The sequence below is a fragment of the Calypte anna genome, chromosome 5A (genome assembly GCF_003957555.1).
Source record: "Calypte anna isolate BGI_N300 chromosome 5A, bCalAnn1_v1.p, whole genome shotgun sequence".
NCBI classification, from domain to species: Eukaryota; Metazoa; Chordata; class Aves; order Apodiformes; family Trochilidae; genus Calypte; species Calypte anna.
This window is the reverse complement of record NC_044251.1, coordinates 2,722,885-2,750,505: the sequence shown is the minus strand read 5'-3', so window position 1 is coordinate 2,750,505 and position 27,621 is coordinate 2,722,885. Positions and strand designations below refer to the sequence as shown.

Sequence of the window (27,621 nt, the reverse complement as noted above, 5' to 3'; positions counted from 1 at the left end):
TTCGAGATGATGCAAATTGTTGTAATTGTAAATTGATGTAATTGTTGTTCCTGCCAGATGATGTAAATAGTAAAACTTCAGAGAGGGTGGTTCAAAAAGTGACCAAGATAAAGAAGAAATCAATGTTTCCTTGAACACAGCCACACCTTTGACAAGGAGGGGTGCTTTATTCAGTGGAATTCAGTGCTTTATTCAGTGGAAGATTCTTCACCAGATGCTTGAACTGTTCAAGTAGACCTCCCTAGTCACCTGCAATCAGCCACTGTAAAACGAAACCCTGATCTAGGAAATTCCCTACTATTCCCCAATTGGGTAAAGCAAAATCCATGTTGTACTGTACAACCCTTGGGTTTTCCTGAAAGTGTCTGGAATGAATTTTCAGGGCTCCCTTTCCAAGGAGACAGCATCCAGCTATTAGTTTTCAATATTCTGTCTGGAACCACACGGCTTCTGTACACTGCAGCCTCTTTGTATCCTCAGCTATGGAAGCTGCTCATGTGTTGGATGTGTTGATGATTTTCTTCAACTTTCTCCTTTGCAGAGCCAAGTTGAGGGTTTTGAAGAGAGTGTCCTTGCTGTTGAGAACATTGTAGCGATTCACTTCCACCAGTCTGCTGAAGTCATAGGGCCCAAAGGTGAAATTCAGGGTACGGTAAGGAGAATCTTTTGCCTCAATGATGAAGTCACCAAAGGATTTCTCTTCTTCTGACTCACGTTCAACTCCTGCAGCAAGAAAAAACAAAGAAAAAAAAAAAACATAGAATCATAGAATCATAGAATTGGCTGGGTTGGAAGGGGCCTCAGAGATCATCGAGTCCAACCCTTGAACCACCGTTGCGGTTCCCAGCCCATGGCACTGAGTGCCACATCCAGGCTCTTTGGAAATATCTCCAGACACGGAGAATCCACTACTTCCCTGGGCAGCCCATTCCAATGCCTGATCACCCTCTCCGTAAAGAAATTCTTTCTAATCTCCAACCTAAACCTCCCCTGGCACAACTTGAGACCCTGCCCTCTTGTCTTGCTGAGAGTTGCCTGGGAAAAGAGCCCACCCCCCCCCTGGCTCCAGCCTCCTTTCAGGGAGTTGTAGAGAGTGATGAGGTCTCCCCTGAGCCTCCTCTTCTCCAGGCTGAACAGCCCCAGCTCTCTCAGCCTCTCCTCATAGGGTCTGTGCTCGAGTCCCTTCACCAGCCTCCTTGCCCTCCTTTGGACCTGCTCCAGGACCTCGATATCCTTCCTCCAGCTTTTAGTTGGATTCTACAAGGAGGATCTCACAGGTGACCATATTGAACCTTAACTTTTTCCCCACAGCTTATCCTAAGAGAAAGGGTTCAGCTCCCATGGGTTCAGCTCCCTCAGTATCTAAAATGCTTGGAAGCTGAACTTCAAGTCTGTGACACTTTCTACTTCCACTATACTCCAAAATACAGGACTAAAATACCTTTTCATTGTAATAAATTGTTCAATGCATCCATGAGCATCATGCTCCAAATTGGAAATACAAAGCTCACTGCTTCCTGGAATTGTTGTTCTATGCTAAAATAAAAGATACTGACACCCCAAGTTCAACTGACCCTAGGAAGTCAGTATATATACCATTCAAAGTATGGTAGCTTGTGTTTTTAGCACCTACCACTGAAATTTAAGTACCAATCTTGAAACATAATTTGCTAAAACACTTTTGCTTACTGCTAGCACCTTAATAGTAGTTTTAAGCTACATTCAGCTTCCAACGCTCTGGAACACTTCAGCATTGGTGAGGAACCACAACCAAGGCCTGCAAATCATTGCAGGATTAATACAGATAAAGTGCCTCACGTTTCCCTTGCCTGTGTCAGTCTTTCACATTCTATTGAGGTATTCCAAAGGTTTTCTTCAGGCTGCTGTTTCCTCCCTGCATGGGAAGCCCATGAAGAAACTGAGGTGGGCTTTACAGTTTGCATGAATCCCATTAAATGAAGGAAGGATCATTTATCACTTGACTTTACACTACAGGGTTACAGACCACTTAGCATTAAGTTACATGATCTGACATACAGACTGATCCTCAGCACTTTGTTGTGTACTGGTTTATTTGTATCCAATAAACAAATTAATTACTTAAATTATTTAATCTTATTTATAGCACTCTCCTATATATTCAAAGTCAGTAACAAAATCAGGTGCCAGGGCAGGAAGAAGCAAAAATATTTCCCAAATTTTATTCTCCCAGGCTTTAGATTTTGTTTTTTTAATTGCCAGCCTCTTCCCCCATCTTCCCTTCCAAAGAAAACTAGTGGAAGCTGATTCCATGTTAAATGAAAACAACAAGAATTACAGGGTTGTATGAAGAAGAATCAAAGGAGAGAGACTGAGCCTACTGAACTTTCCCCATCAACACACCCAACAGATTTTAAAAATATCTTTAGGATGCAACTTCTTACCTGGAGCTTTGTATTTCTGGAAGGTGTCATTCACCAATGGGAAATGGAGCACAATTGGAGCCTTTGGATTATTGTCATCCACAAACATGTAACACTCTTTTGGATTCTTTTCATCTTCCTCACTCAATTCAATTTTTGGAAAAGGAATCTCCCGTTCCTCACAGTACTTCTGAGTCAGTTCTAAAACCTTTTGTCAGAGAACAGAAAGTCATTTCAGTAGGAAACAGCAAATGAAAGATACTTTCACAAAAAAACCAACAAAACAAACAAAAACCAAATACCAAAACAGGGCAGAAATTGGCATAAACTAATTCTCTGGGTGGTGATGCAGAAGAATGATGGACAGAACTGAGCAGGAGAAACTGAGTTTTTTGCACTTGTCTATACAGGAAATAATTTGGTTGCATAAAGAAAAAAACCAGCAATTACTTTCCCTTTAGAAGTGTACATCTAATTAATAAGGATCCCATGAACTAAGCAAATACTCTTATTTTAGGTAAGAATGCATTTTGGCTTCTGAAAAGTTTAGATCTTTATTACAGTTGTCACATTCCATCTCCTCATGACGTTCACAGTAAAAGGTGTAGTACAAAAATAAAAAAGAGGTAAGGCTTTATTTTAAATCAGTCTTCAACATTAAGTGATCTGCTGCCATTGTGAATATGATTCTGTCATATTCACATCTGCCAGGATCCGAGCTCCTTTTTTTTTTTCCTCGGTCCATTCGTTGCTGGAGGTCCCACAGATTAAAGCTCCCTGAGACACATTGCACTCTCTCACTGTGACCCTGATGGGGCTTTTTGGTTTTATACCAATTTCTGATTTTCTGGTACCACGTACCAACGCGCGCGGCAGGGCGACGGCGAAGGCCTCGGGCAGGGGCACGCGGAGGCAGCGCGGCTGAGGAGGAAATCAAAATTCCTTTGGGTTGGAGAGAAAGTGACCAAAGAGGGCTCAAAATCCAGGCTGGGAAATAACTCTTCCCTGGAGCCAATGGCCTCACCGATTTTCCCCCCCGCCACCACCCTCATTGGTGATTTTTTGGTTTTTTTTTTTCCCAGTTTGTGTTTCGATTGAGGAAGAAAAGAGAAGACAAAAATCTTTTGTTTCTCCAGCCTCAAGAAATGGGGAGGAGAGGTTTGAGTTGGTGCTTTCAAGGTCACCACTTAGCAAGTTCAGAGAAAGAAAAGGTGTTGGGTTTTTGTTTTCTTTTCCCAAAGATTGGCCCTTTAACAGCCTCAAAATATTCCTCTGTTTGGACAGGAAAGAAGAGGCCAAGAAAAGTTACCTGGCAGCCAGCCAGAAGCTGTTTAACTGCAGTCCTTTACTTAAATATATTAAAATTAATATATTTATTTTTTTTTAAATATGGGGAGGTGGTGGACTCTTCATCCCTGGAGACATTCAAAAAGCGACTCAGTGCCATAGTCTAGTGACTGTGGCGGTAGCTGATCAAGGGTTGGACTCGATGATCTCTGAGGTCCCTTCCAACCCAGCCTATTCTATGATTCTATGATTCTGTTCTTTTATCTTCATGTGATAATGCTCAGCTGCATCTCTTTTACCTCAAAAGGAGCTTCCCAGGAAAAATTGAACGACAAGATAACATCCACATCCCTCTCTGGCTGAAGTACCAAGGGAAAGGGAGAGTTGATAGAGAAGCCACCATCCACTAAATACAAGCTCTCTTCCATGGGGGTCAGCTGGTTGGGAAATGCATCCAGATGAGTGCCTGGAAGACAAGTAACAGAAGTAACTGACATGATTCATTACACACCACCCAGTACAAGCAACAAGCAAAGGTTATGCTGGGGTTATAAGAAGAAGAAAACCACATTCCAACATGCGCACTGATTCAAGACTGACCTGCAAAGTCAGGTGTTGCTGAGCTTGCCTTACATGACAGAACACGTGCAGTGGATCAGATTGTTTGATATGGTGTAAGAAGGGGTAAATTCCCTGACTACAGTGGAACAGATTCAACCTCACTTATGTTCTGCAACATCAACTGCTATAGAATCCTAACGTGCTATTTTATATCCCAGCCACAGACTCACTTACCTCTCCAAGCCACAAACTTCTTGATGTTGACATAGTCTTTATGAAGATACAATCCATGCATGAAGTTGAAGGTTTCTCCACACGTGACCCGGGACTTGAAGAAGTCTTGAAAAATCTGTAACAAGGGGCCCCCAGGTATAACCAAGCGAGTTTTCAGTCGTGTTGGGTCATGGAAATGGAATCTTCTGCAGTCATCTGCAGGAGCCACAGAAGGATGCAGAAAATGCACAGAAAATGCTTGTCTGGCTCCAACATTTCAATCAAACCTTTTATTCCTACAATATTTAACCAGTTTTCCTAAGGCTGAACTTGTCCTCTAATAAAAACAACCAAACATTGTTTAAATGAGTGCATTTTCTATAGTTGAATACTTTACCTGCCCTATTCACAGGGAATAATGACATTTATAAATGTTCATCCACATTCATTTCAAACACACACACACAGATTCCTCTTACCAAGAGGTGACAATTTCTGTCTCCCAAGCCAAGAGTCAGACACAGACACAAGCATTTACAGTTAAAACAACACAAAGTGTTCAGGGAAAAAACTAGGGCTGCAAAAACAGGTATTTACTATAAGGCTACAACTATACACCTAAGCAACACTAAGCCTTTAATGCACTTCCTTTTCACTGCTAGGGAGGCACTGTTCAGATGTAGAACAGTGCATTATTATACAGCCAGTTCATCTAAACTTCCAAAAATCAGGCTTGGAAGGAAACTGAAAACCTATTTTCCACCTTCTGGTTAGCAGTCCAGCTTCTATTCTTCTTTTTCTCCTGATTAAGACTATTACTTAAGACAACTCTCAGATCTAGCCAAAATTTAGAGTCACAGTAAGATATAAAATTTAATAAAGGAGGAAGAGAAAGTACACAAAAATCTATCATTACTCTCTTCACTGTGTGTGACAGAAAGGAATAATACACAGTACAAGAAAGATCTTTCCAAATCCATTCTTTATGCTAACCCTGAATATTATGCACAGCTCATTTGTATTGTATTATTTGTATGATCATTCCAAACCCAGAAATCTTTTAAAAATCCTACTATTTGAATATATAGGTTCTTACCTACAACTTTTATAACATCTTTGAAAGAATCTAGGAAGCTCAGTCCTATACCAACCACCTTCAGGCAGATATCATCCAAGCTTGCAGCAAAGGCACTGCCCCACATCCCTGCAGGAGAAATGTGGTAGAATTTAATATTCAAAATGCTTTTCACAATATCACCAAAAGACCTATAATTCAGCTGCTGTTTGTCATGGGGAAGGGGTGTCATTTGTCCCTACTGTTTCCCACAGGTGATGTTTGAGTTTCAACCTTTGAGTTACTCATGTGATAAATTCTAATGAAATAATAAAATACAGAAATTTCTCCCAGAAGAGAAGGTTTCTATCAGGAAGGGAAAGATAAGCAAGAGAATGGGAAGACCTAAAGCAGAAGTTTGACAGGCAGCTTGTAATAGAACCTTCTTACAGACTCAGGACATCAGACTGTAGTAATATCAATCTACACCTAGATATTTGGAGAAAGTTTTAGTGTTTTCCCTTCTTTAAATTCCTTAGTAAGGGAAAAAAAGGTATCTGCTTAAGTTAACAAGTCCAAAAAAGCAGTACAGATCCTTTCCATCTTCCCATTTTATTTATTACTGTACAATCATACCTTGTAGAAAACAAATCCTAGGCTCTGGATGTTTCTGGATGAGCCGTCCCATGAAGAACTCGCTGTCAAAGTCCTCTGTTCGGACAAAAGCTCCATATTTGTGAAACCCAACTTCATAGGGAGTGAATTCACACCACTCTAAGAGCAAGCCAACAGGATTGTTCATCTTGGGGTAAACAGGTGAACACATTAATTTGATTTCTGTTCACACAAGAGAGACAGAAGGGCATCTCTTCCACTTCTTTGACCATCACTATGGATTTCCCTGCTGCTCTTCTCACAGAATCATAGAATCACAGAATCCTAGGGGTTGGAAGGGACCTCGAAAGATCATCTAGTCCAACCCCCCCTGCCAGAGCAGGGCCACCTAGAGTACCTCGCATAGGAACGTGTCCAGGCGGGTTTTGAATGTCTCCAGTGAAGGAGACTCCACGACCCCCCTGGGCAGCCTGTTCCAGGGCTCTGTCACCCTTACAGGAAAAAAATTTTTCCGGATATTCAACTTGAACCTCCTATGCTCCAATTTACACCCATTACCCCTTGTCCTATCACTGGTCACCACTGAGAAGAGCCTAACTCCATCTCCCTGACACTCACCCCTTACATGTTTGAAAACATTGATGAGGTCACCCCTCAATCTCCTTTTCTCCAAACTAAAGAGACCCAGCTCCCTCAGCCTTTCCTCATAAGGGAGATGTTCCACTCCCTTAATCATCTTAGTAGCTCTGCGCTGGACTCTTTCAAGCACTTCCCTGTCCTTCTGGAACTGAGGGGCCCAGAACTGGACACAATACTCCAGGTACGGCCTCACCAATGCAGAATAGAGGGGGAGGAGAACCTCTCTTGACCTACTAACCACACCCTTTCTAATGCACCCCAGGATGCCATTGGCCTTCTTGGCCACAAGGGCACATTGCTGGCTCATGGTCATCTTCTTGTCAACCAGGACCCCCAGGTCTCTTTCACCTACACTGCTCTCCAGCAGGTCAGCCCCCAACCTATACTGGGCCATCGGGTTGTTCTTCCCCAAATGCAAGACTCTACACTTCCCCTTGTTGAATTTCATCGTGTTTCTCCCTGCCCAACTCTCCAGCCTGTCTAAGTCTCTCTGAATGGCAGCACAGCCTTCTGGTGTGTCAGCCACTCCTCCCAGCTTAGTGTCATCAGCAAACTTGCTGAGGGTACATTCTATACCCTCATCCAAGTCGTTGATGAAGATATTGAACAACACCGGTCCCAGTACCGACCCCTGAGGGACTCCACTAGTCACACACCTCCAACCAGATTCTGCCCTCTTCTCAGTGAGTCTTTATTCCTTATATAATCAAAAACCCCTGTACAAGCTTTCATTAACTAAACACAACCCCCTTTCTTCCTTTCTTTTGGAAAAAAGGAAAATAAATCTACTTTGCTCCACATTGACCTTATTACTGCAGAAGTAGCCTGCCTATTTTACTTCCACTTTAAACCATTCTGATGGCTCCCTTCTCCATTACAAATGGAAATCACTTTTTTCACCCTTTCTTCACACTACTTAACCATCTCTCAGCAACTACTACAGCACTAATTGAAAACCCACTTGCTCCACTGTGTCAGATTTCTGGCCTGCTTATGGAGGTGTCTCCTGGTGCTTGAAAGCTTTCTACAAATATTTACAAGTCAAATTCATTGTCATGCACATGCACTCTTCCAGAACAACAACAACAACAAAAAAAGCCCCATAGTGATAATACAGATGGACAAGTATTTGTGTTCTGGTCTCACTGTATCTATGCTCACTTGTTGCATCATATTTAAAGTTTCAAGGGACCTGGAATAGGACTGACCTTCATTTTTTATGGTAACTGCATTAAGTAGCAAGAACCCAGGCTGCTAAATACCACAGTTTTTACAATTCTTGTGCTACAAATTTGCTAGTCCATCATTTTACATGAATACCACACAAACTGATTATCTGTGACTACAAAAAGTAGGGCACCTGATTACCCTGATTACCAAATCTTTGATTCAGACACTGACTTCTGTATTATCAGAATCTTTCCTGAAAATTTAAGGCACTTTATAACAAAACATATGGAGCAGACAGCAGAGTTGAATCTCATTTCTCTGTTACAGCCACGGTGAAGACGTTTGCAATCAGGATGATAACACTGCCAATCAGTATTCTATTACTTTTTGTACCACCAACTTGCTTGACCCATGTTTCCTGTTGTCATATCCAAGGAACTTGAGAGATTAAGTGAATTGATGGATTTTACCAAATTAAAATAATTTACCATGTTCATACCTGCAAAGTCATTACTGCTGATATTTGGTCTCACGTTAACAGCTGCATAGATAGGATAAGGGTTCTGGGCCCATTTCACTGCTTCTTGCTGATCAGACAGCTTTGATGGATCTTCCTGATCACAAGAAGCACACCTTAGTCAGATAAGTTCTGTATCCACCCAGTGATCATTTGAAGCTGTTGCTAAGCACTTCTGACTAGAAATGCTACTAATGCAAAGTCCCTTTTCCCACCTCTGACCATGCTTATGGTTAGATTTTGTGAGAGTATTTAGTTGCATGTTTAGAATATTTAGTCTGGTGTCACTAATAAACCCCTCTTTTGATTTTCAGTTTCAATTACCAGAGAGAACACTGCACAGTAACACCATTTTGCAAAGCCAGTATCATTCTGTCTTAATCTGTCCAACACAAAAGCCATTAATTTAGTAACAGTCATTAAAAATAAAAACTATTCTTTTCTATATCACTGATCTATGAGACTTCAAATTTTCATTATTAAAGAGACTTTTTTTTATAGGTCCCTTTATTAAAGAAGGCTGCTGGGAAACCCAAAGCAGAAAGAGATGAGAACTCCCAATGCTTATTCCATCCCACCATCTTTTCCAGAAGAGCTGGCAAAGGTAGGGAGTAATTAATTTATTGACCCTCAACACATGGGTGGGCAGAGCTTCCACCTGGAAAACGAAGTTGTGCACATCCAAAGGTGAACTCTTACCTTCTGATTTAGGAAATATTCTACAATAAGGCCCCATAAATCTGTAAAAGAAACTTTCCGGCCACTGATCTCCAGGGCATTCAACTCCTGGTAATAATATTTCAGTCGTTCTGGGGAAAATGCCCCTGCTTTGCTGCAGGACACAGTATCCTGGGCTCTTCTGATGGCATCTTGAAGGTCTTTCTGTGACCAGTCAGGGTCTTGATACAATGTTGATAAACACCTGAAAATGCTTATATTAATGTCATCAACAAAGACCCTCATGTGAACAACAGTTTTAGCTAGTTAAAAATCAGTGTTGGAGCACTGAACTAGGTAAAGGATGAAACACCACGAGAAAACCAGAACAGAGCACAGTAATGGATTTCTGAACTCTAAAACATGCAGAAAAACCCTGACACCCAACAACTCCATCCTAATTGCTGTCGTACCATTCAAGGATATTCTAAGCATCCTGTGCTAGCACAAATGAACCAGTTCATAAGTGAGTTAAATCCAGGCTGTAACAATCCTGAGAGTGGCTGAAGGCAAGGGTCCTACTGCATAAGCAGAAGAGACCAGACTCTTCATCAGAACACAAGTCTGATTAAAGGGGAAAACAGGTTGGGCTACTGTCTGTCCACATGAACAGATGCCTCTATTTGGTTGAAAGTCTGTCTCTGAATCAAGGCTAGAGGAAGAATAGTAGGTATTAGTATATCTGATACACAAAACTCTGGAATAGAGGATTATACTGTCCAGTTGCACAGCTCCTCAAATCAAATTATTGCACACACACACGCACAAAAATGTGTAGAGATGATTTCACCACAAACTCCAAGAACTGGGCTTCTTACACATCCAAGCCATGTCTAACATCTCAGCACATTGCTCCAGTCCACAAGCCAGTCCTATCCCTCTGTCCAGCTGCATACACCAGTTTGGAAAGTGGTGACATAGTGGTCCATGTGGACATTTCCAGTGACTTGTACCACCTCAATTATCTTCTTGCCAAGAGCAAGAAAATGGGGAAAGTTTCTGGATACAGTATTCTGAGGGAACACATAGTAATTTTATTAGTTTAATACATTCTAATAGTCTAATGCCAGAGCTGCAAAAGCAGCAGATTGTTAAATTTAACCAGCAGCTGTATGGGTGAGAAGTGGTATTCATAGAATCATAGAATTGGCTGGGTTGGAAGGGACCTCAGAGATCATCAAGTCCAACCCTTGATCCACTCCCGCTGTGGTTCCCAGCCCATGGCACTGAGTGCCACATCCAGGCTCTTTGGAAATATCTCCAGGGATGGAGAATCCACTACTTCCCTGAGCAGCCCATTCCAATGTCTGATCACCCTCTCAGGAAAGAAATTCTTCCTAAAATCCAATCTAAACCTCCCCTGGCACAACTTGAGACCCTGCCCTCTTGTCTTGCTGAGAGTTGCCTGGGAAAAGAGCCCAACCCTCCCCTGGCTCCAACCTCCTTTCAGGGAGTTGTAGAGAGTGATGAGGTCTCCCCTGAGCCTCCTCTTCTCCAGGCTGAACACCTCCAGCTCCCTCAGCCCTTCCTCACAGGACTTGTGCTGGATCCCTTCCCAGCCTCCTTGCTCTTCTCTGGACTTGCTCCAGCACCTCAATCTCCTTCCTGAACTGAGGGGCCCAGAACTGGACACAGGACTCAAGCTGTGGCCTCACCAGGGCTGAGTACAGGGGCAGAATCCCTTCCCTGGACCTGCTGGCCACGCTGTTCCTGAGCCAGCCCAGGATGCCATTGGCCTTCTTGGCCACCTGGGCACACTGCTGGCTCATGTTCAGCTTCCTGTCAATCCAGGCTCCCAGGTCCCTTTCTGCCACTCTGTGCCCAGCCTGGAGCTCCCCATGGGGTTGTTGTGCTGAACCTCATCCCGTTGGAATCAGCCCAACTCTCCAGTCTGTCCAGGTCCCTCTGCAGAGCCCTTCTGCCTTCCAGCTGATCCACACTCCCCCCCCAGCTTAGTGTCATCTGCAAACTTGCTGATGATGGACTCAATCCCCTCATCTAAATCATCAATAAAGATATTGAACAGCACTGGGCCCAACACTGATCCCTGGGGGACACCACAGGTGAGCGGCCACCAACTGGATCAGCCCCATTCAGCACCACTCTCTGGGCCCGGCCCTCCAGCCAGTTGAATCTCTCTGACTCTTTAGGATCCCCATCAGAACTCACAGGTAAGAACTGATAAAAGGTTAGACTTTGTTGCCTGCATACAGATGCACAAATGCAGTTTTGGCTTTACTTTGCACCAATGTTCCCCTATTCACCTGTAAGCTTCTGGAGTCAACACTGCCTGGAACTTACCAAGTAGAGCCAGAAATCCCACACAGATACATTGCAGCATCCAAAAGTCCCAGCTGCTGGAGCCCAGAAAGACTCCCATAGAAGGATGTTAGTGCTCTCATCCCACCTCCAGAGCCCAGCACTGCTACAACTGGAACCTGCAGACAGACAGCTCAGAAGTCAGGATGCCAGGCTTTTGAATTACCAGTCATAAAAATAAGAAAATCTCTATATTATCCACATCTAAAGGAGTTTCAGGTTTGATTTCAACTGGGACTCCTTCCTCTACTTTTCAATTGAAATATCTTGGTTACTATAAAACATTTAGCAGTGTCACCTTAGGGACAGTCAGTTACTGAAATAATTATGTATATTATCATACATTTACTTGTATTCCATTTTCAATCTCAATACAGCAGTCTGCTCAATACCTCATCTTTTGGTGGGGATTCTTTTAAGTGAAGAGTCTTCCTCAGTGCCTCAGACACGATTTTCTTCCTTTTGTCCAAAAATTCTCTCTCCTCTTTACAGAGGTCAAAACCCAGACGTATATCAAGATCCCAAGTGCTAAAATAGAAATTAAGACAAAACAAACAAACAAACAAGAAAACCTCAAGCTTTTGGAAGCTTTGTGACTTCCAAGGAAAAACAATTTCTGTGAACACACAATGTACGTGCTCATCTGAATCACTGGGTCAAACTTTTAAATGAAGTTTTAGTGTATGTCTGTACACCAGCTGTTTTGTAACAACAGCTTTTGGAATGAAAAATGAAACGTCTTCCTGTTGTATTTGTTCTTTAATGTCTAAACACAAAGATCAAGTTCAACAGTATTGAGATTAAGAGTCAGGAGTTTCAGAAGCAGTAAAAAGTTCTCAGGAGGTGAAGAAGAACGTATGAGGAGTAATTGAAATCACTGAATTGACATGGATGGAGAAATGAAGGGAAAAGCAATTTCAAAACAGAAATTTCTGAATGTAAGAGGTGAAAAAGAATAACTGGAAACCAATAAACTTCATAAAATCATAGAATGGCTTAGGTTGGAAGGGACCTTAAGAAATCATGGGCAGGGTCACCTCTCATCTCAACCAGACAAGGTTGTTCAGAGCCTCATCCTTGAACACCTTCAGCAAGGGGGAATCCACAACTTCTCTGGGTAATCAGTTCCAGAGTCTCACTACCCTTGTAATGAAGAACTTCTTCCTATGATCTAGTATAAACTTATTCCCCTTCAGTTTAAAACCATTTCCCCTTGTCCTGTTGCTGGATACTCTTGGGAAAAGTCCCTCTCCTGCCTTTATTTATGGTCCCTTCAGGTACTGGAATTGGATGAACAGGGGGGGTTGGACTAGATGATCTTTCGAGGTCCCTTCCAACCCCTATGATTCTATGATTCTATGATTCTATGTAAAAGCTGAAGCAGGATCCTCAGTCATTGACTTCATACCCAAAGACCCTGTCAACTTTCTAGCCCAACTGCTTAGTTTTCTGTGTTATTCTTTCCTTATCAGTCCTTTCTAGCACCTTTCCTCTATCTTACAGTTCAAGCTCTTGACACATAGAGATGTCCTTTCCTATTTGTCAGTCCAGCACTGCATATATTCTGGGAACTATCTGTACATAAGAGCTACTTAGTATTTATACCATAAGGTGTTTCATATTTAAGTATTAGGAACACTAAATTTGATAACATTTCAGCAGGACTGACACCAATCCAACAGGCAGTGTTGGCAAAGTAAAGAGTTGTGGTCTTCATAAGAAGAAAAAAAATAAGATCTTTTTCTGTCATCTATCCCAGGAGATCAATGGAGGCAGTGGAGTTACTCAGCTTCTTCACTATGAGAATAAAAGCTGATTTTTAGAGGTCATGGAGGTTCTCACTCACCTCTCTTCAGTTTTTAAGCTCACATCCAACCTTTGCCCCTGTGAAAAGAGAGAACACCATCTGCAATTGACAGCAACTTCATAGGTGGACCTACTAAGTAGAGGTTGTAACATCAGTGGAGTTACAAAACACTAACAACCACAAAACTACATCTCTGGAACTCCTTTTTCTTGCCCCTATTTCAGACATTTTCAAAAGTGTCCACAGAAAGTAAAAACATGTACTCAATAGGCAGGGTGAAAAAAGGGTTTTTTCTGCAACCTTCTTAGAATCATAGAATTCTTGCTTTACTCCTCCTCCAATATTTTTCTTTCATACCCTTTTTGGTGAGTGATGAACTTTCTACTTATTTTGCAAGATCCAACCATGAAAAACTTTAAGAATTGCACTGAGTAATCTCAGTATTTCATTCTACATGTCCAAGAAAACAGCAGTCCTAAGAATAGCATGCAACTTAACTTTCCAAATGCCTAAAGGCTATGGGGAAAGAGTTATCCCAAGCATGTTAAAACAAGTGCAATATGTTGACATTACCTCTCCTAGAGAAATGATTCTATCAACTTTTTGTCCAAGAGGGAGGGAATTAACTGGCACAGTCCCCAGTCCCAGAACTGTAGTATGCTTTTCAATGTCAGGGTTCACACCATCCTAACAAAAAACCAAGTATTATTTTAGCTCTCCAGAAAAAAAAGTTAGGATTTTCATCTGTTAAAACAGCAAAACAATCCTTAAGATCATTATAACTAAATCTTTCCAAAAAGTCTGAGGCTTTTCTGGAATTACTTCTGTCACTCAAATAGCTCTTTAAAACAAAATTACAGCTGTCAGAATCTTAATCTCCAGCTATAAAATTTAAAAAAAAAAAAAAAAAGTTGTCTTATGACGTGTCAGAAAGCTCACAAGAGAACTTGTTTTCTGCCAGCAAAGCAGGATTTAGAAAATACACTAGCAAGACAACTGCATTAGACATAAATAAATTTTTAAAAAACAAATAAGTCCCAAAATAAGAAATAAGGTAATAGCTTCAGGGACAAATGAGAGCATGTAACTAAAACATACATCTTTACTATCAGAGCAGATTAAAGTTTGCCAGTGAATCCTTGAATTTTTTTTCCCATGTTGTATCAGCAATTAGCAAGCTGTCTGAATACAGAGCTGTGTGCAGATGCCTACATCTGGAAGAAGCACATTAAAAAAAAACCCCTCTCATGTTTGCACCCAAACACAGACTCCAAGCTGGGCTGGAGCCTTTACACCCACTGCAGGCCCCATCCCTTGAAAAAACAACAGGTTGCTACCTTTTTTTACAAAAAGAACCCAAGACAGACAAGGAACAACCCAGAGATTTCAGAGAACCAAAGACAGCTGTCTCTCTAAGCTCACTGTCCTCTTAAAAGAGGCAAATATCTTGTACAGGGCAAGGAACATGACTGCATTCCTGGTGTTCTACATATGATGAGAAAGGAAAACTCAAACTGGATAGCTTGGTGCTTTCTGCAAGCTCTGGAAGGAAAGTTCTGCTGGCTGCAACCACTGGCACCAACCTCCTTGGTTGATTTCTAGCATGACTTGATGCTGGCTCCAAGTTTTTGATTACTTAAATCCAGGTTACTCCCTTCAGCTCAGGCTTGCTGCCCAACCAACCCCACTGAAAAGCTGTTCTTCATGTAGCAAGCATGTGCAGGTTCCATTTAAAAAAAAAACAATTAAAAAAAATTGCAGATTTTAAAATGCTGGTGAGGGTGTATTTTTAAAACAAATTCTCCTCCTTACCTAATATCAAAGACCCTATGAAATGTGTGACATTTTTATTTGATTTTTAAATTAAAAAGTATAGTGTGTAAAATGGGATGTTAGTGAAAAACTTCTCTCTTTGGCCATAAATTCCTAATATGTAACTAGAAAAATATTACATCCATTCAAGACAGGCTTCTAGCCCAGAAAATTTTGATCTGAGCAGTTACAACATTAAGTTTTATCACAAAGATGTATCTGGAAGTGATGAGCAACCTTCATACAGATGGTCCCTAGCACTACATACATAGAAAAAAACCACACGAAACTTGCTTCCAATATACATGAATAATAGATCTGAATAATATACCCAAAACATCCCTGAACATCTGAAGAAGTTCCTAGCCTACTTCTAATTAAATTAGGCTCTTCAAACTTATGCTTAAGGATATTTTCATGAACCAAATGGACTGGCTTCACAGTGTGTTTATTCAAAAGTGGGCTGCAAGCTTTGGAGATGTCAGAGCAGATGCCTACCTGTAGGACAGATATGGTTTGCTCCAGCTCCACTTGCAGTTCTGGACACATTTCTTTGTCCATATGAAAGACAAATGAGGCTCCATAATCCTTCTCGTTATCTGGTGTCCAAGGAATACACAACTGCTTCGGATAAGCCCCTGGAACAGACAACTTGACCTCACAGTTCCCTGTGCATTAAAATAAGAAGTTTAGATCACAGGAGGAGCCATTTAAATAAATGGCAAAAATCAGATACTGAGACAACCCAAACACAAGAAAAAAATCACTTGTGTGATACCCTTTGGAAGTGACCCAATATTATTTAATACTAAAAATAAAAGCAAACAAATTAAAAATTTAGTTTAGTAGTCAGTAAAGAAAACTGTAGAGACAGAGAACACATCTCCCCTCTCTCACAAGGAATGATGAAGTAAATCCAACTTAAACTCTTCCAGCAGCCCTACCTTGCTGTTTCTCTTCTGTTTTTTCCTCTTTGTTGACAGTGCCTTGTAGAGACAAGCAAGGATGAACCTATGAAAAGAAGAAACCTGCTCACATCTGCTCATTTCTTTGTTGAAGCTTAATCCACCTACTACAGTAGGTGTTGATTTACAGATGTTAGCTGTCAAAAAACAAAAAAACCCATAAAGATTACTTTGATCTTTCAAAGAGTAAGTTTTGACTCAGTTTCAAAACCAAAGCCACCCTTCCTATTCCCCAGTACCTTTTTTTCTGCCAGTTCTCAACACCTGAGGTTTTTCTATTGTTTTACTTTTGAAGACATGAATTAGTACATGCTCAGAACCTGTTCAGTTTCAAGCAAGCCCTTCCTAAATTCTGCAGTAACTTTCTGTCCTGGTTTCTCTGTGTCCTCATCAAATACAGTGTCTCACACCATTTAATCATGAGCTTAACTGGCCACAAGTGATCTAAATGATAAGAAACTGCTTCAATGCTTGAATGTAAGACTGATTTGCCAAGAGAAACAGGAATACAGGCTCCCTCGTGTGAAATAGCTTGCAGAACCTTGCTGTCAAATGGCACTAATTTTTCCTGAAAAAAAAAAAAAGTTAAAATTCTAGATTTCAACCATGATGAACTCTTTTCATTCCTCTTCTCCTTATTAAAAAAACATCAGTCCCTTTCCTTTTGGGAGGAGAAAAGAGCTGGTAACACCTGGATTTTTAAATGTATAATGAGCTGATTTTCTTAGACTGATTGATCCAAGAGAACAGATAAATTCCTCTCACTCTCAGACCCAAGAGTTATCACCTACTTACTGGTGGCAGTGATAAAAAGCTTAGAAATAACAGGTATTAAGTAAGAAAGGGGACTACACCTGGCCAGCATCTAGGCTAGTAAACTCAGTACCAGTTGCAGGATTCATTAGCCTCCTAAAGAGATTTTTCATTTACATCTTTTGAAACAACCCCACTAGAGAAAAAAAAAATATATATATATCCTGTTTCTGTGTTGGTATCAAGCTTTAAAAATTGAGGAAGCTTTTTAAACTAGCAAATTAAAAACCAGAGGCAGATGCTGGAGAAAATAGGAGTTGAATTCTCCACATAATTGACTTTCGTGCACTCACCACAAGGACTCCATTGGTCAGTACCTCTGTAGGGGCATCTGAGCTGTGAAAGGAAGATTTAATGCAAAACATTTGGTTTGAATTTTCTTCATCCTACTTTAAAAATTAGCTGCCTCTATAAGAGGTGGGGGAGAAAGGCCCTTGGTGTGAAACCCATGCCAACTAGAATGACACTTGGCATTTAACCCTTGGGATGTATATATATATATATATATATCACAATGGGGAGAAAATACTGTGGAAAAAGTCCTCTGCAAGTAAAAGCATGTGCTACAGGGTCTGCCCCTCTCAGTCATTCTGATAACCTAGAGAAAAACTGAGTTTAGATGGACTATGAGATAAAGTATTCAGTTGTTTATATTGCAAGTTAACTCTAAGCTTTCTAGTCCTAAGTCATCATCATGGCTTGGCTTCAGGAACAAAGATTTAAGATCTTAACTCTTAGTGCTAAGCAACTCATTCACAAAATGTTTGTTTCCTTTGCAGTGCTGCCATTTCCATGAAGTCCAGCAAAACTTTATTTCATTTTGGTACCCCAGAAACTTTGGTGCCAGCAGGGATATTTGGGATCAACCATACACAGATCAACTCAGAACACCAAAGAGAACTGCAAAGCATTCACCTTTTTCTGAGCAAGACCATCCCTGACAGAAAAAGCAACTCAGACAATGTATCTGCAGAGCAAAAGTTGATTCAGCTTTTCAGACTCACCATTTCTCCAAGTAAAACTCTACATCCAGCTCTTCATCATCCTTTGAAAATAGAAGTTGGACACAGGTGACCCTTAATCTTGAATATAATTATGAGAAGTTTTTCAAAGAGACTAAAAGCTTTCTTCTTGTTACAAACTATTTTTGTTGCTTTTACAAAAGCAATTCTATTTTGAAAGGTTTAAATTTATACCTTTTGTTATTGTTCTTTAAAAATTCCTCTCTTCTTAGACATATCCTATACCACTACACACATCTATGTTTGAGGAGACAAGCACACACAGGTGAGAGCTGGCTCTCAGATCTATTAATGTGAAAAAGTCCTTCTGGCTCAAGAACCACTGCAGCATCATCTCTCAACAGCTTCTACGTGAGGCTTTGTGCTTTCTCCCATTTATTATCTCAGCAGAATGCACTCTCAGCTCATTGCAGTCTATGTCTTATACAGAACTTGATCTAGACATCTTTTCCCCTGACACAGCATAGAATCATAGAATGACAGAATTGGCTGGGTTGGAAGGGACCTCAGAGATCATCAAGTCCAACCCTTGATCCACTCCCACTGCAGTTCCCAGCCCATGGCACTGAGTGCCACACCCAGTCTCTTTTGAAATATCTCCAGACACGGAGAATCCACTACTTCCCTGGGCAGCCCATTCCAATGTCTGATCACCCTCTCCCTAAAGAAATTCTTTCTAATCTCCAACCTAAACCTCCCCTGGCACAACTTGAGACCCTGCCCTCTTGTCTTGCTGAGAGTTGCCTGGGAAAAGAGCCCAACCCCCCCCTGGCTCCAACCTCCTTTCAGGGAGTTGGAGAGAGTGATGAGGTCTCCCCTGAGCCTCCTCTTCTCCAGCCTCAACACCCCCAGCTCCCTCAGCCTCTCCTCATAGGGTCTGTGCTCGAGTCCCTTCACCAGCCCAGTTGCCTCCTTTGGACCTGCTCCAGCACCTCAATCTCCTTCCTGAGCTGAGGGGCCCAGAACTGGACACAGGACTCAAGCTGTGGCCTCACCAGGGCTGAGTACAGGGGCAGAATCCCTTCCCTGGACCTGCTGGCCACGCTGTTCCTGATATTGGCCAGGATGCCATTGGCCTTCTTGGCTACCTGGGCATAACCTAATGCAGCTTTGAAAATAACCAAGTAGAAGCCAACTTGGGTAAATTCTCTTTACTGCAGCTGAAGTTTCCAGTTCCATAATCAAAGACCAAGATGACTTAAGCCCTCAGCAAAGAGGACAGAGGCAATGGGAACACAGGAGTTACTGAGCCTCTTTCTGTGATCACAAATAATTTGGAGTGCCTGTGACCCTGACAAACACCTCCCTCTGACTGCTTACCAGTTAGTTTGCTTCTGACCACACTAAGAGCACTGAAGACTGATTTCTCAATAAAACACACCATTATCTCACCTTAAATCCAGACCTGTTGTAGCAATGTGTTTGAAAAAAGATGAGACTGATTGTATGGCTTCAGCTATGTAAAACAAACTTCCTTGTGAAGAAACACAACCAGGTGCACAGGAACTGAGAGCAGCTGATGCCACCCCCATGAACCAGAGGCTAAATGTAATTGAACATTACTCAAAGAAAAAAAGCTTTTTTTGGGATTTTGGCTTATTTAATATAAGGTAACCTTTGGAGCAACAAACTTACTCCTTGCAAACTGATTATGATCAACTAAGACAGTCTGCAATCTCCCAAATGACTGCTGACTGCAAATGCCTTTCACTTTACGCCCAGTTTATGACCCTCACAGTCTCCTGAAACACAAATTCCCTTTAAAGGTGTTTCAACATCTTCTGAAAGGCAGCAGTCATCCCAAGCTTCACTGAGCTGGGATTTTAGAAGAGCATCTCCAATGTCAGTACACCCATGGATGCTGTCATCAGCTGCTGATGTATTTTCTATTTCTGGGTTCTACAGCTCCTGATAGATCAACCAGAGGTATTGAAAGATTTGTGCAATGATTTGTGCTGCAGCTCTTGCCAGCTGGCATGGGAAGAAGGCAGGGACTAACCTCAGGGTTCAGCCTGAAAGTGCGCAGCAGGGGCTGCCCCAGCTTCATGCCCCCAACATCAAAGACAATAGAGGTGAGCTCATCACTGACAAGGACATCCTGATCATAGAGGGTCAGTTCCAGGATGTTCTGAAACCAAACAGAAACAGCCTCAGGTGATGACAGAATTGTTCCCACAAACCTGAGTAGCTACATATAATAGACACTTTATGCATTAATCAATAGCCTTCCCCTTCTCCACTCCTGAAAGAGAATTCACCATTTCAAGCAGAACTTGGACCAGAATTGAGCTAAAAAGTCCTAGCTCAAAGATTTGATTGTTGTTTAGCTCAAAGATTTTCTCAACTAGAGATGTCCGAGCTGAGTCTATGCAGCAGGATTCTCCACCACCTTTAGGAACAGATTTGTCTGAGGAAGCAACAGCAATTTCCACTCATTCAAGCATTATTCAGTCCAGGATGTTACAGGGAGGTTTCTCAGCTCTGTCACAGAGCAGGTTACATCCAGCAGAAGCTAATTGTAGTAGACACAGTGAGTACATATGGCACTCAAAAAAAATGGCCTTGCAGCATCCACTTTGGAAGGAGACAAGATGGAACTTAGGAGTGTGGTGGCACAGCTTGACAGCAGTAACCAGACTGAGGCCTCACACACCTACAGGGGAAGAAAAAGCTCACACACTCTAAAGCTTAGTTTGCAATTTTCTTGCCATTTCAGTCAATTACTGTTCCACCTTTGTCACCAACCATTATGGAAAGATCCATCAGTGAGGGGGATGGTTACTTGTAATAAACACCTGATTCCCAAGCCTAGGATGTTACTCAGAGCAATAGTGTCACACTAAAACCAGTCATTTGAAGGACAGATTCCCTCCTCCTAACCATCCTGCTTTGAGAATGAGTGCTGACCATCTGAAGACTCTGTTCAATACTCTGCTAGGTCCTGCCCAGACAGATGTACTGTCTCAACCTACGATTTTGCTTTTCTCAGTCACAGGAACTGATGGCAAACTTGACTGAATGAACTAGAGTAGCAAAGTGATTGAAAATGTAGTTCCCATTACCTTCACTCAGCAAGTAAGGCTACAAAAACACAACAGCTGCTCTGTGAAAATAGAGGCAATCCTCAAATAGAAACTTGCTGTATCAAGAAACTTTCTTGAACTCTACTAGGTAGTCCCATAAATTCCCTTTTCTGAGTTGCATCAGAAGGAAGTTTCTCTTACACTCTACTTATTACTCTTTAATTCCAGCTGTAATTTAAATGAGTGTAGTTATAAAGTGCTGTGGTTATGACTGCACACACACAGGACAGCTTTTTGTACTGGAGATGACTGAGATTTAGAAAGCAACACTCATTTTCAGGGTATTTAACATCCCTTGGTTTGAAATAAGTGTTTAAAGAGTGTCAGCACACAAATGCAGGTAGCCCAAAGCACACTCCTTACCTTGACTGCACTGTGGATGCGATACTGGAAAGTTTCATTCCATTCTGGGTTGTCTGAGTTGTCAACAACCTGAGTTCGGGAGATGATGGGAGATGCAGTGGGCAGCTTTAGTTCCACATAGCAGTCTGCCTTGGACACTGGGGCAGGGAGTGGATGGACAGACATCAGAACAACACACCCTTTCCCATAAGCTCATTTTCTAGACCTTGTTGCACCAAAGAAATGTGTAAATTTCAGGCTGGACTTGAAAAGGGGAAACCTTTAAGTACACATCTTTAAACATCAACAAATTGAGTATATAGGTACTTATATTCCTGTTTTCTGATTCATCCAAACAAACAATAAAGCTCTTTGTAAGACAGATTACTGCCCAAAATGAGGAAGATCAACTTTTTAAAAAGATTACTGGCTTATTACTTTTTTAAAAAGAGCCTGGCTCCATTTTCTTAGCATCCTCCTTTACAGATCCTTGTCCACATTGATAAGAACCCTCCCTGTGCCTTCTCTTCTGCAGGCTAAGTAGCACCAGATCTCACAGCCTTTTCTCATGTGAGAGATGCTCCAGTCTGTTTATAGTCTTAGTTGCCCTTCACTAGACTCTCTCCAGTAGCTCCAACTTCTCTTGTAGTGGAGATCCCAGAACTAGACACAGCCCTCCAGATGCAGTCTCAGTGGGAGGATCACTTCACTCATCCTGTTGGCAATGCTGCTTCCAATGCAGCCCAGGATGCTGTGAGCTTCCCTTGGAGCAAGGGCACCCATATGGATGCTGCTCCACCATCCATATCATTAATCCAGACATAGAACCATATGGAACCCAGAACTGACCTCTGGGTTGCACTGCTTGTTGCTGGCCTGCAACTAGACCTTGTGCCACTGACCATCACCCTCTGAGCTCTGCCATTCAGATTTCAGTCCAAGTCACTGTCTGCTCATCCAGTCCATACTTCACCAGCTTTTCTATGAGAATCTTATGGGACACAGTGTCAAAAGCTTTCCTAAATCCAGGTAGACAATATCCACCACTCCTATACCCTCATCTAGTCTGGCCAAGAGCTTGAGCTTTCTGTTTCCATTTCTGTTTCCATTCTCTGAAAATAACAGATTGTCTCTTCCAGCTCTGGCCCCTTCAAAAATGCAAGTATGGGAATTGTTCTGTACTCCTGTTGAACAGGACCAGAAAAAGAACTTCTCTTCAGTGTGATTCTAGCCCTCAGCATTTCAGGAGGGTTTTCCATCTGCTGTGCAGTCATTTAGAATTCCAGTAGTTCAGTGCTGGACTCCAGATATAAACTTAAGGCAGGCAGACTACCTTGCTGTAGTAAATCTGAAAGAATTAAATCTCAAATGTGTTTTAAAGATCCAAATGCCCCAAACAGCCCTGAGAACTTAGATGTGTAAGGGGAAGGGAATATTTACCATGCTACAAAGAAACCAGAAACTGGTAACAAGGAGTTTGTTTTGTAGTCAGTCAACTCCCTACCTCCTTAAAAGCTTCAATGATATATAAAAAAAAAATACCAGACACGTGAAAGGAAGCACTTCTACAACTGAGAAAAATAAACATTTGGAAGCTATAATTGGAGAGTGATGCTTCCAGGTGCAGGAGGATTGTTCAGCAGCAGCAAGGGTAAAGTTTGCATGACTGGAGGGCTGAATCCAGACAAAGACAGAACAGGCCACAGCAGAACACACACAGGAGCAGGGAAGTGAAAGGTTAGCAGGTCTTACCTGATCGTGTTCTGCCAAGTAGCAGGGTTAATCTGCAGCTTGGCCTCACATCAAGCCTCTAGTATATATATATATGTAAGGCTTTACAAAAGAAACCTTTGTTGAGAGAAAAAGGCAATTTATTAAGTGTAGGTAAGCAGTTCTCATAACAATGTTACCTGTGTTACAAGTATGCACTGAGCAAACCATCTTTTTCATAATACCTTGACTAAATACTTACACAAATCTGTACCCTTGATGTTTCTGGCTCGGAGGACTTTGACTGTCAGGTTGTAGTAAGGGTGCTTCTCCCACTGGAAAGAGAGGAACAAGTTGAACATATAACCCAACAGCAATTCCTGTTCTATAACCATACTAGTATCAACCCAAAGAAATAAATTAGACCAGTCAGCCCAAAATAAACTATTAATGAGCCAATATGAGATCATACACAGTGCTTTCAGTGTCCTGGAGGAAGACTCAATGAGTCTAGAAGGAAACTCAATTCCCTTTTGGCACAGCAATGAGTGATGTCTTAGGGCAATTCCTCACGGGCTTTAGAAAGTAAGCCCCTTATTTAGGGCTTCCTTTACTTAGAGATCAACTTTTGTTTCATTAATTCATTCCTTATAAACATATACCTAAAGTGGTCAAATGATTTCAACTATGACTTGGGTAGTTTAAAAGTGCTTGTAAAGGGCACATGCATGCTTGAATAATAGCAAGAATCTTAACAACATGGTCTAAAGAAAGAATAACTGTTTAACATGAGGAAAACACTCAGTTTCTTGTAGGAATACATAATTCACAGCAGTTTGCAGGAGAAGAAAAACCTTAAATTCTATTCATTCTGGACTGTTACTGGTATCATCACACTAGATATGGATGCCACTTCACCAGCACAGATCCAAATGTAATCCTTTCTCTTGAAAGCTTCTAGGAAGCTATTTTTGGAAAGTAGTATTAGTAGCTAAATGCTTGGCTGTGAAGGGGAAAGAAAAGCCTGACTGAATCCTAGAAGATCATAGAGGAGAAGGGTGGGAGGGTAGGAGAAAATCAGTTTGGAGACTGGAGAGAAGCAATTGTGTAAGGCTCATAAACAGAAATGAGATTCTGCCTCATTTCCATCAGTTACAACACAGTCCTGGCCAGCTAAGGACCTTTTCCCTTCTTAAATGTGGTTGCAAAATGCTTTTCACGAGTGGTCACTACTTCACGTTCATCATTTGCTACCTGGCTGGCTGGAGACCAGAGTTTAATGTCAAGTAAAATATTCATCTGCAACAGAATTCAGCAGGCTCTTTGCTTACAAGAAAATGCTGCAGAGCACCAAGTATTCTGTAAAAAAGTAGGCCCCACATATCACTAAGTAGGATCTCAGGGAAACCAATGAACACTGAACTATAAAACTCTTCTCAAATATCCCTTATCTGATAAATGGAATTGTACCATGTTTGTGAAGCACTCACATACTTGTGGAGTTTTCCTTATTTCTTCTTACTTCAAGATACTTGTCAGCTTTTGCAAAACAGGTTTTGATCAACACAGTAAAACCAAGACATGCATACTATAGCTGAACAAGGATGTGCCATGCACCCTGACCAAGTGAAAGGGAAAAATTACACACATAGTATAAGATACAACCAGGTGCTATATTAAATTTCTGGAAGGAAAGATCCAGGGCTCTTATTTGCAGCGTATCAACATGTTGAAGATATTCCATCCCTTATTTTTTTTCTGGGAACAAGACATTCCTTCCCACTGAATTTCACAATAAGCTCTGTCCTCCAGACTCCAGTTATCTTCCTTTTTAAACCTTTCCTCATCACCTCTGTTGTGTTCAGATCACTGACACCAGTTTCTCAGGCAAAGCCTCTTTTCTACAGCATCAAGTTGGGTAATGGACTACAAGGAAAATGTCAGGATTGCATAGGTTATTCTCACCAACTTCCTAAAGATGCTGCAACTCTTCAGGTTGTTGACAAATGAAGGTGTGTGATCACACCCCCACTGATGTCAAAACAACTTTTGCTCATGTAGCCTGACTATTGCCTAGAATTCAGACACAAATAATAAAAAGAGAAGCACAGAACACCCTGAAGATAGCATATTCCACCTTCACTGCACACCATCTGTCAACATGTTTAAAAGAAAGTCCTTTGCAAAGGTCTCTAACAACCCTTCATTTACAGTCCATCATTACATAGCTGAGGATATTTTCCACACCTACATAATTTAAGGGCACATAATGTGAAAGATATTTCATGGTGTGTCTAAGCCCATGTTCTGCCTGAACTTTCCCAGGTGCCTTTTCTATTTTTCTTTTAGCCAATACACAGCAAGGACATAACATGTTAAAAGGGGAGTTATGAAGCATAAGAGTATCAGATCTGCTCTATCTGTCTGTATCAGGGAAAAGTCAGGAAAGAAATCTGTATGGAAACTGCACAATGACAGTTCTGCCTGGACCAGAGTAAATGACAACATCACAATGTACAAACAACCAATTTCTAGCTCTCAGTTTAATTTTTTTTTTTTTAGACTCATCCCTTTTCAGGAGCTTAGCAAAGTGCATCTGGGAAAAAACAAAACAGAACCAAACAAAAATAATAATAATAAAACCCACACCAAAAATAAACAAACGAACCAAACCTGATATCTTTAAATAGGGGTACAAGACTAAATCCCCACTCAACCATGCTTACAGCTGACTATGTCTTTTGTTTCAACTGAAGGTGCTGATGCAACAGCAAGGGACTGCAAAACAGGTTATCCCAGCTACAGGGCACAGCACTTTTTCCTCTCATACATCCCAGAACACCTATGCCTTTACACAGCCAGTGCTGGGACCCCTCCACACTTCTCAGTGGATGCAGAGGACTTAAAAGAAGCATGGCAGTTTCAGTACAGAAATGGTGTCAAAAGCAAATAAAAAGATAACCTCTAAGCTGTATTTACTTCTGTGTTCACTGCTCCAAGGCAAGTAAGGGCTCAGTCAGAGAAATTTAGTGAGAATTTCCCCCCCATATTCTTCCTGCTTCCAAATAAACACTACTGCCCATAATTCCCTCCCCTCCTTACTTCAAACCCTAAAGCAAACTCCTGGCTTTCCTAAGCACCCCTTCTATTTTCTCTCCCTCCCCTAGAGGTGTGCACCCAGCATCATAAAAGGAGACTTCAGATCCTGCCCTAAGAACTAAGATCTTCCAAAGAACAAGTTTTATACCCAGTTGGATGATGCTAGCAGTTCAGGATCACAATGACAGTGGCAAACACAGGGCTCCATCTCTGTTTATGTTGTTTGTCTTTAAGGATGTGAAACTAAGGCTAAACTTTGGCAAGTTAAAAAGATCTGATCATTTCACCTCCAAATCCACAAGGGTGATCTGCTGACCCTCTCCTTGCTCAGGTGCTGTTAAGCAGTCAATACAAAATCTGTCCCCACCAGCCAGCACAGCTTTGCTGAGTAGTGTCTATATTTAAAATTTATTTGCTTAGAGAGTACCTGAGGGGAACCACCACATCCAAGTTGTTTATTGGTTGATGGAAATCACAGCAGGCTAGCCACTAATCTTTTCTATGCTAATTTCACAAGTACTAAACAACAAGAGTAAAACAAAAAAAAAGAAAAAGTCAATAAGGTAATTTTTACCACACCAGAAATAAGAAGCAAACCTGCAGCAAGCTGTCCCCTGACATTTAATGGTGGCCTCAATTTCAAGCTGTAAATTTAGGGGAGAGGGACAGGTAACCAGATGACCCACCAGACCTCCTATGCAAAGGCTCCTTAGCAGTTTAATGAAACCCAAAATCGAGGTTATTGGCCAGAATGTCTTCTACAATGGAATTATTATGAGCTATTTAAAAAACAAACTTGTTGAAACCACTTTATCTAATGTGGCTGCACCGTGTTATTAACAGGAGGTGAAGTCATTGTTAATCTTCGTCTACTTTAGATTATTAAACTCTGTGGGATAAGGCAGAGAGCATAAAGGGAATGGCAATCAAGGATATTTTGCAAGAAAACATTAGTAATTAGTACTTTCTTTCTTTTTACTGCCCAGAGTCCCACTGTACTCGAGTGCCCTCCCAGAAGTACTCGGCATCAGCCCAGTTCCCCCAGACCTAAGGAAACAGAGATCTGGCTCTGTCTCAGACAAACCAAGAATTTAAATAAAAACCTGGAACCTGTCACTATCATTATCACCCAAATTTCCCCCCTGATGATCAAGCTTCTCTGTTACTCCCCACAGAAGGTCGGGGCTGGTTTTCCCCACACAGCAGCAGTGACAGCGGTCACTGCCCAACCCGTGGGGTACAGAATGCTGTCCCAAGGACAGTGCCACAATTTATCTTACCCGCCAGTGATAAAATCCAGTCTCTTTCCTCTCCTTCCTTTGGAAAAGCACAGCTGCCAGAAAGGGCAGCGCTCTGGGTGGAAACGAGGCCCGCAGCACCTCATGGAACATAGGGGGGAAAAAAAAAATCCTGTCTTCTCCAGATGAAACTTGACAGGAAAACCCCAAAAAAACCTGAGTCCCCAGATGCCTGC

General features: G+C 41.6%; 1 protein-coding gene across 1 annotated transcript; it reads right to left on the bottom strand.

Moving 5' to 3' along the window:
- Positions 1 to 493: 493 nt before the first annotated feature.
- PLA2G4F (phospholipase A2 group IVF) lies at positions 494 to 27,538 on the bottom strand. Its single transcript, XM_030452224.1, has 20 exons — positions 27,428 to 27,538; positions 23,311 to 23,383; positions 21,360 to 21,496; positions 19,913 to 20,041; positions 17,896 to 17,936; positions 17,185 to 17,227; positions 16,058 to 16,124; positions 15,612 to 15,781; positions 13,875 to 13,988; positions 13,341 to 13,378; positions 11,887 to 12,022; positions 11,477 to 11,613; positions 9,158 to 9,380; positions 8,441 to 8,555; positions 6,154 to 6,291; positions 5,560 to 5,667; positions 4,485 to 4,679; positions 3,989 to 4,155; positions 2,424 to 2,610; positions 494 to 723 (listed from the first exon to the last, which is right to left on the bottom strand). Exons 1-20 carry the CDS (start codon positions 27,536 to 27,538, stop codon positions 494 to 496), a joined length of 2,559 nt encoding a protein of 852 aa, XP_030308084.1.
- Between the last annotated feature and the right edge of the window lie 83 nt (positions 27,539 to 27,621).

What these genes read in the sequence shown, in the direction of transcription:
- PLA2G4F (XM_030452224.1), bottom strand. Translation starts at nt 27,538, where the DNA reads ATGTTCCATGAGGTGCTGCGGGCCTCGTTTCCACCCAGAGCGCTGCCC. An exon ending in TGACCAATGGAGTCCTTGTG is followed by an intron (nt 16,125 to 17,184) that starts GTGAGTGCACGA and finishes TTCTTTTCATAG; the next exon opens with GTTCATCCTTGCTTGTCTCT. An exon ending in CCTGGGAAGCTCCTTTTGAG is followed by an intron (nt 2,611 to 3,988) that starts GTAAAAGAGATG and finishes CTCTGACAAAAG; the next exon opens with GTTTTAGAACTGACTCAGAA.